The sequence below is a fragment of the Manis pentadactyla genome, chromosome 5 (genome assembly GCF_030020395.1).
Source record: "Manis pentadactyla isolate mManPen7 chromosome 5, mManPen7.hap1, whole genome shotgun sequence".
In the NCBI taxonomy this organism is placed as follows: domain Eukaryota; kingdom Metazoa; phylum Chordata; class Mammalia; order Pholidota; family Manidae; genus Manis; species Manis pentadactyla.
The window spans coordinates 174,096,648-174,108,723 of record NC_080023.1 but is presented as its reverse complement, the minus strand read 5'-3'; the positions used below and the strand labels follow the sequence as shown (position 1 = coordinate 174,108,723).

The 12,076-nt window shown below is 52.2% G+C and overlaps 1 protein-coding gene across 3 annotated transcripts in view; it reads left to right on the top strand.

Moving 5' to 3' along the window:
* Nucleotides 1-8,265, top strand: part of APCDD1L (APC down-regulated 1 like) — a 47,953-nt gene extending 39,688 nt beyond the window's left edge. For 2 of the 3 annotated variants that reach the window (XM_036901884.2, XM_057503112.1), the window contains 2 exons: nucleotides 1,444-1,996; nucleotides 5,241-8,265. In XM_036901884.2, the coding sequence (XP_036757779.2) occupies nucleotides 1,444-1,996; nucleotides 5,241-5,996 (1,309 nt within the window). In that variant the 3' untranslated portion in view covers nucleotides 5,997-8,265. The remainder of the gene's footprint in view (nucleotides 1-1,443; nucleotides 1,997-5,240) is intronic. The other variant, XM_057503111.1, reaches the window with a different exon arrangement.
* The last annotated feature ends 3,811 nt before the right edge of the window (nucleotides 8,266-12,076 follow it).

The window sequence follows — 12,076 nt, the reverse complement described above, 5'->3', positions numbered from 1 at the left end:
ACCACCTGTACTGGTGTCTCCTTACGGTTTTTCTTTATCACTTGCTTTGTTTACTTACACATATTCATTTTTTTTACAGCTTTACTGAGGTATGATTAATATAGAGTAAACTGCACACATTTACAGTTCGCAATAATTATTTTTAAAAGAAGAGTAACATTACCCAAGATATGGAGGGCACAGCCACTTGCCATAAATAGGAGGTAACAGTGAAAAGAAAGTCAATGAAAATAAAACAACATTATTAAATTCTCACTAGATTCTTTGCATAAGGCCCCAAGTTTGTTCTCTTTGGGAAAAAAGGGAGGTTGACGTTAGAGACACATTAGCTCCAACGGAGACTTTCTCCTTAACATAGAAAGATTGAAAGAAAAAGGAAAGGCAGTTGTTTCCATGCTGGGTGAGAACACATTTCCTCTACTTCAGCAACCCTGGCATGAACAGGATCCAGCAAATATCAGCACAGGGGGTACCCGCAGAGAATAACATTTGGAAAGGCACCTGCCTGCCCTTTTCCCCCAGAACTCATCCTCCATGGGAAAGTCCTTGGGGCGCCCCCGTGCCCAGCCTGTGTGACTGAGGGTCTGGGAGCCGCCTAGTTCCCCTCTGCGCCCAGCCCCGCTCTGTGCTCGTTTTCATCACTAGCAGAAGAGGGCCTGGGGTCCAGGTCCAGCCCTCTGCCTATTTTTGTAAATAAAGTTTTATTGGCACACAACCAAACTCACCATTTACTCACTGTGGGCGGCTGTGTTAGCTCTAGAACCACGGGCTTGAGTCCTTGCAGCAGAGACCAGCTGGCCCACAAAAACAAAAACATTTGTTATCTGACCCTTTACAGAAAAAGTCGGCTGACCCCTGGTTTAGATCAAGCCTGTCACAGACACGATTGAGTCTTGGCCAGGAAAAGTCAGCCTAGCAAAGGGGAGATGAAATATAAGTGCCCACCATCCACAGTGGACTCACTGAGGACCCAGGGGTGGTCTGCGGTGTGCCGGGCTCTGGGCCAGATGCCAGGAATCCAACGGGCAAGGAACAGGCAGGACCCTGCCTCCTGGAGCTCCCAGCACAGGGCTCCCAAGGGGTGTGAAGAGCCCGTTTCTTAAGCCCCTCCCAGGAGCCACCAGGGTGCTGGAGGCTCGGAAACCCGGACCATAGATCTGATCCCTCCGTGTTACAGAGGAAAGAGTGGGACATTATCCAGACTCACAATCCGGTGAAAGACATAAATGGGATGTGGACCTGGGTCCTCTGGATGCAAAGCCTGTGAGCTTCTGGGGCCAATGGGGGGGGGGGGGGCTGTGGCCCGGCAGAGAAACTGAGGCTGCAGGGACCCACCCCCCGAGCTGAGGCCTGAAATGGGGGCCATGGGAGTGCGAGCACAGCCCAGGGGCTCCGGGTGCAGGCTCCCACTCCCTAGCCACACTGCTCTCTCCCACCCCACAGCTGCGAGGTTCGCCCCGGGTCGGAGTTCCTCGCCCGATCCTACACCTTTTACCCCAACCGCTTCTTCCGAGCCTACCAGTTCTACTACAGGGACCCCTTCTGCCGGGAGCCTGCCCACTCCCTGCTCATCAAGGGCAAGGTCCGCCTGCGCCGGGCCTCCTGGATCACCCGGGGTGCCACCGAGGCCGACTACCAGCTGCACAAGGTGGGCATCGTCTTCCATGACCACCGCGCTCTGCTCGACATCGCCAGGCGCCTCAACCAGACCCAGGCTGGCCGGGATTGTGCCTGGCAGTTGCCCCCTGCCCGGGCCTGGCTGCCCGGGGCACTGTACGAGCTGCTGAGTGCCCAGGCTGAGCGGGACTGCACAGCAGCCCTGGGCTTCACCATGCATGAGCTCAGCCTGGTCCGCGTGCAGCACCACCTGCAGCGGCAGCCCAGGGCTGGGCCCCAGCTCGTGGAGGAGCTGTACCTGGGGGACATCCACACCGACCCAGCAGAGCGGCACCACTACCGGCCCACCGGCTACCAGCGGCCCCTGCAGAGTGCCCTGGTGAGTCTGTGCCCCCCACCCTGGGGGTGGGGGCGTGGGAGCTGAGTTAAGTATGTCTGGACTAGACCCCGAGGGAATATTTTTCAAAAGTGATGATGGATGGATGGATGGATGGATGAATGGATGGATGGATGGATGGATGGATGGATGGATGGATGGATGGATGGGTGGATGGGTGGATGGATGGATGGGTGGGTGGGTGGGTGGGTGGTCCAGGCATCCCTATCAAGTGCTCTTTGAACCCTTAGGCACCCCTCACATCTTTTAGCATGTATCCAGTGCCTGCTCTGCACTAAGACACATAAGGAACTAAATCGGATGGGCGGCTTCCCTCCCCTGGGTCTTGGGGATGAGCCCCTGTGCCCTCCTCGTCCTGCTCCACCCCCTCCTCCGCACCCAGGATCTGGGTAGCCGAGAAGCACAAGGACACGTTCTCATGATCAGACAATCAGCCTAAGCTCTCTTCATGACCTCAAAATTATTCCTTTTGGCAGCCAGTGTTCCAGGCTGGTCTGACGTTAATCCTAGAGAGAAGGTGCTGGCAGTGGGGTGATCACCAGCACCCACTACCTCATTAAGAGGGCACACTGCTGCAAAGGCAGAGGGCTGCCAGGGACGCGGGGCTGGGGGAGGAGGGAATTTCGTGTCTCCCCAGGCAGGGCTCTGGGGCACGAGAGCTCCTGTCCTCCTGCCGCCCGACCAGCCGGCGCGGCCACTGCAACCAGCAGTGCGGCTGAGAAGAGGCACCCGGAGGGCTGTGAGCCGGGATGAGCCCTGCCCGATGTATGGGCATTAAATTAAATGCCTGCTCAGCAACTGCCCCCTCCCTGTAATAAAAAAAGGAAGAGAATTTCGAAGAAGGAAATGCTGCAGATAAACCCCGAAGTAATGAATGAGTCGTTACCTTACGTTCTCTGGGGCCCAAGCCTTGCCCATGACCCAAACCAGATGGTAAACATGAACATTTTTAGAAGTTAATTTAAAATCAATTTTATCCCCAAATTTATTGCCTGGATGTAGAATCCTAATCAGTCAGCCAACACTGGACCAAAATTGTCTGAGCCTGGTGTCACCCCTGGGGGTTAATTCTGTTATGTGCTGTTTGAGAAATAACTTTATGTAACAGGTTTAAACCAGTAAGAGTTTGGCTTTCACACAAGTGTGAATTCTGCTGGCTGGGGGCCTTGTTTATTAACGCATGCAGCGCCGGACCTCTGCAGAATAATGCTGGGAGATTTTTGATAGAGACTTGTACCTTCTTTCATCCCCATCAAAAGCATCAGAGAAAGAAACACCTTTTCTTTATCTTCTCTCCCCCTAAAAGCTTGCTAGTTCTCCATTTGTTTCTTCTATGTAGAAAACCGCTCGCCCCCACTTACCAACTAGCTTTCCTAATGGCTGCCTGCAGAAGGTCTCTCTTTTTGCGCAGGAGGGCAGCCCTGGGATTATTTTGATGTAATGCATTAGGTCCTGTCAATACACATTAGTGGGACAACAGCTGGAATGCGGGTTGAAACGCCTGAATTAGAGTGGACTCTCTCCAGCTACCTGACCAGCTTGTGCACTTCTTTCCATCACAAACATTTTTACAGCCATGTGCTAGTATTTCAAAGTGCCTTCAAGTCCCCCGGATCAAAAGCCCCCACACCAAAGACAATGTAGTTTTCTATATTATGGAAATCGAGGCAAGTTTAGGTTCGTCATAGAAATACATAATAAGAGCTTATAATGTGGCCATATAAAAAAGAAAAACCTGTTCTCAACCATCCGGCATCTCCTTTCTAAACCAGAACTCCCAAACACCATTTGTTTGGCATGAAACTTCCCCAGAAGCAATCTGGAAATCTTTAGGGTTTTTTTACAAAAAAAAAAAGAAAAGAAAAATATTGAAGCTGATTTCCCAGCGGGGCCGTCAGGACAGCTTTTTCCCCTTGCCTGTCCTGCACGCGCCCCGACCCAAAGTCTCCTTCTGGTGGCAACAGCAGGGGACGTTTGCGAGTTCCCACACCAGCCTTGCTCTGCCATGGGCTTGTTCCAGGGACATTTACCCTGCAGAATGACGCTCTGGCCTAAATTCGGGCAACAGCTCCCTTTAAAAAAAAACAAACACTGCGAAGTTGTCTGTGTCTGGTTCCTTTTTGGCCTCTATGAGCTTTTTCACTCCAAATGCAGACTCACTACTCCCACACAGTTTGATTTGGCCTCTGTTTTCCTGCTGATGGTGTTTCACTGTAAATCCTGTCAGGCAGGAACAACTGTAAATAAGGCCAAAGAGAGAGGAAAGCCATTCACAGCCTGGGACTGTGGCTGTCCCTCAACAACCCGAGGGTGGCTGGCTTCCCCTGGTATAAATAACACTGGAACAAACATCTTGGTGCCATATCTCTGCAACTCCTCAGCCATCTCCTTGGCACAGATTCTAAGCCATGCGGTTCCAAGGGCAGGAGTACTTTAAAGGCTCTTCATCCTTGGTCCACATCCACTTTCTCAGCGTGAGGGAATGACGTTCACCTTCCAAGGTAAAATTTCTGAAGGCAAAAGGCCTCTCCTCTGCCCCCTGCACTGGGCCAGCAGGCTGCCTGCCCCTGAGCTTCAGCATTTCTTAGCTGCAGCATGTAAGTGTCCGTGAGGAGGGTTTAGCACTTAGGAAGGACATAGAAGGGTGAAAGGCAGGGTGAGGGTTTAACAATGGGCACAGAAAAAGATGATGGACTTGAAGGGTCAAATTGGCATCTGTGGAAAAGGACAGCCCCTTTCAAATCCCAGGACATAAGGCACTTTCTTTCCCTTCTCATTCACCCATCCATCATTCAATCTGGGAACAAAGTAGCCCCAGAGAGACACCCAGCTTTCTGGAGCTAAAAACTACTGAAGGGAGGGAGTAGAGAGAAGAGGAGACAGGGAGTGACCGGTCTAGGAGCAACAGGAAGGGCTGCGGACCGCTGCAGCTGGGGTGGCCCAGCAAGGTCTGGGTAAAGCCTGTGTCTGAACTGAGACCCGGAGGATGAGAAGGAGCTGACCAGGCAATGTGGGGGGCCCAGGTGCTCAGGGGGAAAGGACAGCAGGTGCAGAGGCCAGAGCAGGGAGGTCCTCCCCGAGGGCCAAGGACAGCAAAGCAGCCGTTAGGCCTGAGGCAGGAGGGGAGGCGGCAACAGGTAGCTGGGACAGCCCCGAGACCCCCACTCCAGGCCGCGCCCTGGCTTCCCCGCTGGGACACTCACTGCTCCTGTTTGTCCTTTGCCAGCACCACACTCGCCCCTGCCCGGCCTGCGGCCTCGTTGCCCGCTCTGATGAGCACCACCCACCGGTGCTGCCCCCACAGGCGGCACTGCCCCTGCGCCTGGGCGGCCGGTGGGTCAGCCCTGCGTGCGAGGTGCGCCCTGCCGTGCTGTTCCTCACCAGACTCTTCACCTTCCACGGGCACAGCCGCTCCTGGGAAGGGCACTACCACCACTTCTCCGACCCTTCCTGCCAGCAGCCCACCTTCACTGTCTCTGCGGCTGGGCGCTACACCAGGGGCAGGCCATCCACCAAGGTCCGCGGCGGCACTGAGCTGGTGTTCCAGGTTACACAGGCCCGTGTGACCCCCATGGACCGTGTCACCACCGCCATGCTCAACCTCTCGGAGCCAAGCAGCTGCGGGGGCCCGGGGGCCTGGTCCCTGGGGACCGAGCGGGACATCACAGCCACTAATGGGTGCCTGCCGCTGGGCATCAGGCTCCCCCACGTGGAGTATGAGCTTTTCAAGATGGAGCAAGACCCTCTTGGGCAAAGTCTGCTGTTCATCGGACAACGGCCCACCGACGGGTCAAGTCCTGACACCCCCGAGAAGCGCCCCACCTCCTACCAAGCGCCCCTGGTGCTCTGTGAGGGGCTGATCCAGGACCCCCCTGGGTCCCCGGGGTACAGGCCTCTCAGTGGCAGGGGCCCATGTCCTCAAAAGGCCCCTCTCCCCTTCCTGCTGCTAGTTCTAGGGCTGGCCTTCCTCAAGCAGCTATGAAATTGGTCTTTGACTTACGGACAGCTCCTCGGGGCCCCCACTGGACCCCAGGGCCCCTTCCGGCACAGACCCCTCCACCTGTCCGAGCAGGGCCGGCTCTGCCCTCTGCTCGGCTGGGACAGTTACATGGCCCACTGCTCTCAGCTCGGCTGTGTCCCAGGGTGCCCAGCGCCTGAGGTCAACGGCACCTGCAAAGTCCACACAGTGGCTGGCGGCCAGCAGGTGACTCGAGCCCTGGCTGGGAGCGTGGGCTTCACAGCCATGTCAATTGTCCTGAGCTTCTGAACACTCGCCCCAAGTTCGGAGGGCAGTTCGGATCCAGCACCGGAGGTGGACCGCGCTGGGTCTCCCTGCCCGACAGCACCCCCTTCTCTCCCTGGACGTCATGAAATTGGAGCAGGGCTCTGCACACAATGCCGCCACCGCTTTGCCACACCTGGGGTTGTGTTTAAAGATTATTAATTCTGGTTTAGCAATACACACTTGAGCCGGAGCCATGAATTAAAGATGCTGCTGTGGGCTTTCAGAACTTCTCAGCTCTCTGGCAGAGGGCTTGTCTCTCTGGGGGCACCTCCGCTTTCTTGAGCTGTGACTGCTGGCATTTGTCTGCCCTACCTGTGTTTCTGCGAGTCGGGCCTCAAGCTACCAACACTGCTTGCAGATAAACCCGGCCCTCCTGGGCCAGCACGCGGGTGCAGGCGGCCCCATCCAAGCAGAGATGCGGGGGCCCCCTTGCCCACACCGAACCCCAGCACGCCGGGCTGGCTGCTGGGGGCAGATCTTTGGAGGAAAGCAGCATTCCAGCCTTTGGAAAGTAATTAATCCTAATGATAGCAGGAACACTAACGTGCTCTGTAATTAGCTCGGAGTAAGCGTCCTCTGCTTGCAAGATTCCCTGTGCTTGACTGACAGGAAGGGAGAGGAAGCTCTGCGTGTGTCTTCGGCACCATCACAGGGAGAGGTCGGGGTCGTGGGGCTACAGGGCAGCATCAGGGGGAGGAGGCAGCCCGCTCGCCACAGTGCGAATGCGCCGACGTCTCTGCTCAGGGGTGGCTGCCATCAAGGTGCAGACAGGCTGTGCCTCGCCAGGGGCCGTGCCTGTGTTCCCAGGGTCTCATGGGCACACTGAGAAGTTAACTGGCATCCTGGTGGGCTCGAGGGTTTCTGGGACTGTGTGCCCATGATTCACCCTCCTTCCTCTGCCCGATGCTCATCTCTGGATCTTATCACAGATCTTGAACAATAATTGTCTGTGAGGCTAATGATTCTTTCAGAGGGAAGCTCTTGTCCTCTGTTAGATTGTGTGGGGTTCAATCAGCCCGCTGAAATTGCTCTAACTTATCTGCCCATTCTTCTTGAAAAAAAAACCAAAAAACCCAACACGTTAATATTCTCTGTGGGTCTCAGAGAGCTATGAGTGTTCCTGGCATATTTACCAAAGTACAAGAAGTAATTAGATTATTTACGGTCACAGACTACATCAGGATGGGGGGTGGGCTTCCCGGTGGGGATGAGGTTGGGTGCAGATAATGTGTCCATGGCTGAGCAAGTCTTGTATCCTAGGCTTCAGGCAACCATGCCACCATTTATCATCACAATTGAATCTTTTAATAAAATTGAACAGCCTGAAAAATGTTCTTCCTGGTTATTAAAGTCAACCACGGGGATTATGGTTCTAAAGAAAGGAAGTGCAATGTCTTCCAGAGAATGAGTGAAAGAGAATAAAACCAGTAGAGATAAACTCTGGCTCTCCCTGTTTGTTACATGCCTTCAGTGCCTGCCACAGCCCTGCTCTGTTTAAGACTCTCCAGGAGCCACCAGTGCAACCAGAGTGAGGCCCCAACATCACGGTCACTGATGTGGGCAAGGGCCAGTCATACCGCCCCTCACCCCGGCTGTACTGGCCTTCCCTCTGTTGATCGCACCAAATTGTTTCCTGCCTCAGGGCCTTTGTACATGCCATTTCTGCTGCCTAACATCTCTCCCCCCAGATCCTCAGAAACTTGGCTATTTCTTTTCAAGACTCGGACCAAATGTCACCTCTGCAGGGAGGCCCACCATCAGCATCTCAAAAGCAGCAGACTCCCTTTCCATGTGTCCCCCCATTTGCCCATCCCCTCCACTGCTTCCTGTTCTTTATAACTTACTGATCGCTGTCTGAAATCTTACCTATTCACATTTATTCTCTGCCTCCCCTGCCACGAATGCATCAGGGAAAGGGGAGGGCTGAGCCAGTCCCTGTGCCCTTTGTCAGCAACTTCTGCCATGCGCCTCACGTGGAGGACCTCAGTAAATATGGCCAAGTAAACAAATGTTGATCCCAGCTAATCCTCACACCAAAACCTGGGACGGGGTTGCTGCAGGTGCCAAGTGCAGCATCCCCCACGGGAGGCCCTGCAGTGCGGGTAAGGGATGTGGCCCTCCGCGTCTGACACCTGCAGACCCTGAGGCTCGGCTCGGACAGGAGCTTGCCCGAGGCCACCAGCAGCTGGGCCCCAGAGCCTGAGCTCCGAGCCTCCATCTCAGTGTGTCCCTGACAGGCGTGGGATTCCTTGACTGTATTTGGGGAAAGAAATTCAGAACTGCTTTTGGGACCTAGCCTGACCCAGCTCTCACTAGGGGGCATGTGTTGAGAAAGAGAGAAGGTCCCTGGCTCCTTTGGCGCGAGGTGCCCTCCCCTCCAGGGCTCCTGGGTTCTGGAGCAGCCGATGCTGACAAATATCAAGGCTGGAAAAGGACAACAGGCCCTTTCCCTTGGGCAAGAGGCCATGCTTTCCACACCCTAGGCTGAGAAAGGGAGGGGGCCACTTTGGGGGCCAAGGGGCCGAGGGGACTCAGGGGACGGGGTGAGAGGCGCACAGGCCCCTTTCTCTGCCCCTTATAGTGCTCTCATGTAATCAAAAGACGGAAGTGAAACCTGTAGTTCTTGTTCAAAACAAAACAAAATTAATGTTCTCCATTGTATGTTCAGTCACGTTTAAAAGGAAAAAAAAAAAACCTGTGCAGTTTATAATTTCATAGTGCAAGCTCCCAGGAGAGTAAATGAGCTTTTTTTTTTTTTAATAAAAAGTTTAAATTGTATACAGCTCTCAGAGGCCCATTAGCTAACAGATGCTGGTTATCAAAAGGTTATTTCTCTGCTTTTTCTAAGCGAATGTGTTTCATCTCCCAGTGGTACCGCTGGCCAGAGAAAGAGCAGCTTAGCAATGGCGCGGGCTCTGCTGAGCAGCCCTGGCCTCCCGGGGCCGGTGACTCGGGGTGAGGGAGGCTGGTGGGGCGGGATGGCGGCAGCCTCCTGACGCAGCAGAGGGAACAGCACCAGGGCCGTGGCACGCGCCACCTCAAGGCCATTAGCAGAGCCCAGTGGGGGGGGAGGGCTGTCCACTATAGGGCGTGACCTCCGGCAGCAGCATGTGACCTCCAGTCCAAACCTGACGGCCTTAGGTGACCGGAAGCCAGGCCTTCCTCACACACCTACCCCACTAGGGGCATGTGACAATGGGAGCATGGTACCTGCCAATATTTCAGGGAACTAACCGAAGCTTCTGGGCCTGCTGCCTGGCCCCCTTTCCACCTCCTCCTCACCATCCCTTTTACTTTTACCACAGCATTTATTAGTATGTGAAAATACTCCGTTTTTTAGTTTTCTTGTTTCCTGTCAGCTCTCTCTTCTAGGACAGAGTTCCTCCCTCATCTGTCCTGTCCCCCATCGCATCCCCAGTGTGCGGAGCAGCGCCTGGCACAGAGTAGGAGGTCCATGACACTGGTTAATGAATAAACCCCCTGGGTACTGGTTGGAGGCTCCGAACACAAGCATCAAGATGACAACTACATACTTGAGATACCAGCTTGGAATTTTGATGTTGCTACTTTTTTTGATAAGTTAGGCACAACAGATCCCAGAAGTGTGAATGTGAGGGCACCAGTTCTCTCCTGGCCAGACTCTAGAAAGGGTTGTCCCGGAGGAGGGGGCCACAGGGCCTGACACAGGTTCCCTTGAGAGTCCATCTCAGGTTTCTGGTACCAACAGAGGCCAGGGGCCAGGGGCCCCTCAGCTTCATGCAGATGCTTAGCTGTGGCATCCCCGGCTTCAGTTTACTCCCCAGTAAAATGAGTTGAGACCTGATGATTCCTGGAGCAAACCAGCCTAACACTTGGACAGACCACAGCGGATAAGTGAATCAAAAGGAGTGCTTTAAACAAACTCAGTGAGGATGGGTCTTTTTCCAGTGATGTCATATTTATTTCTCAGGGGCTATTCATTGATAATCTACTATCCTTACTCCTACATTTGGTATTTTTTTAATCCCTCAGGAGGTAAAAAAAATGAACAAAAAATGTAGGTGGTCATTACCTCTGTAAAAATCAACTGTGTCAATTTATTATGACCTACGTAAGTTTACTGAGCACCCAACATGTGCTAGGTACTACGCTGGGCGCCTTGGAAGGAAGGCCTTCAGACTTCGGACTAAAGTGGCTGGGTGGAACATATACTTTTACCTCTACTTCCTTCTGAAGCCCCAATAAATTATGGGAAAAGAATAAAAAGGCACAAAAGCACATGGACAAACAGGAAATGAGAATACAGTCAAGAAGAAATGGCAGCAAGATGCTGGAATCTAGAAAGCTGATGGGCTCTGCTCTCATCACTGACAGCAGACCACAGAAAGCAGAAAGAAAGTGTTGGCAGGCAGGGAGTGGGAAAGAACTCTGAAGCAAGTCCACTTGTGTCCCAGAGGTTTAGGAATTGGTGGCCTAAGGCACCTCAGAGGCAAGAGCGCAGTGGGGTTGGAATCAGGACTGTATGAAAGTCTATAAATAGAGTTTACACCATAAATGGACTTTTGCCCTCAGGTCCTGTCCCTAATCTTGGTAAGAAATGTGTAAGAATTCAAGGGATCTTTGAACTCAGAGACCATCCAGGGCAAGGTATCATGCGATTCCAGGTAGTAAATAACATCCCATACATTAAACAGTGAGGTTTCACAGCCTCTTTCTCCTTGAGAGATGGTGGCCAGGCTTATGCTGCCAGGCTGGAGACTAGAAAATTCCTCTCCAAGGAAACGAGGCCAAGCTAAACCAACCACAGATACTAACAGCCAGAAATTCCCCAAGGAGGTATCTCTTAGGTCCCCACCCAGTTAATTTTTACAGAAACCCATCATTCAACAAATCCCACTCACATATGTGCAGCTTCCAGTAGCTTTTAAGTGCTTCACTCATAAATACATAGGATTACCAGGCATCTGGGGAAAGCCTCCAAAATGACAGAGACATAAGCCTAGTCCCAAAGACTTGTAGGTAGCAGATAATGCAGGGGATAAAACAACAAACAACAGAAAGAACTGCTATCCTCAGTGAAGAGGATGTTAACCTTTGAAAGATCACCAGCATTTTTCAGTCCCTCTTACTTATAAAACAACAAAAGAACTATAATACTTTCAGTGAAAAAAAAATATTATACATCTAACAAGAGTAGTTGCTATAAACAAATAACAGTAACTGGATAGGAAAGAATTCTTGAAAATTTTAAGTATGATAACAGAAAAAAATTTTAAAGAAGTTGAAAATTAAAGTTGAAGAATTTCCCCAGAAATAAAAAAAGGATTGGGAATTAAAATGATACTGGACTTGTTAAGCGCAACACTAGAAGCTAGCGGTCAGTGAAGAATGCTTTCAAAATCCTTAGATTGATTTCCAACCTTGATTTTTATACCCAGTATAACTATCGGTCAAGCGGGAGGGGCTAATGGAACATTTTCATATATGTTAAATTCTCAAAGAAATTATCTCCCATATACTCCCTTCTCAGAAACCTGCTAAAGGATGTGCTCCACAAAAATAATGTAGTAAAACAAGAAAGAGGAAGCTAGAGATCCAGAAAATGGGGTATCCAACCCAAAAGAGAACAAAGGGAGTTCCCTAGATGACAGTGAATGAAGGGCCTTCCTAGAACAAGAGGTGTGCAACAGATCCAGAGATAGCAGAAGAATGGAGCCCCCCAGGAGTGGCCTTTCTAAGAAAAAAACAAAAACAAAAATCACAGATTTCCTGATGCATGAACGCACTAAAGAGATCTA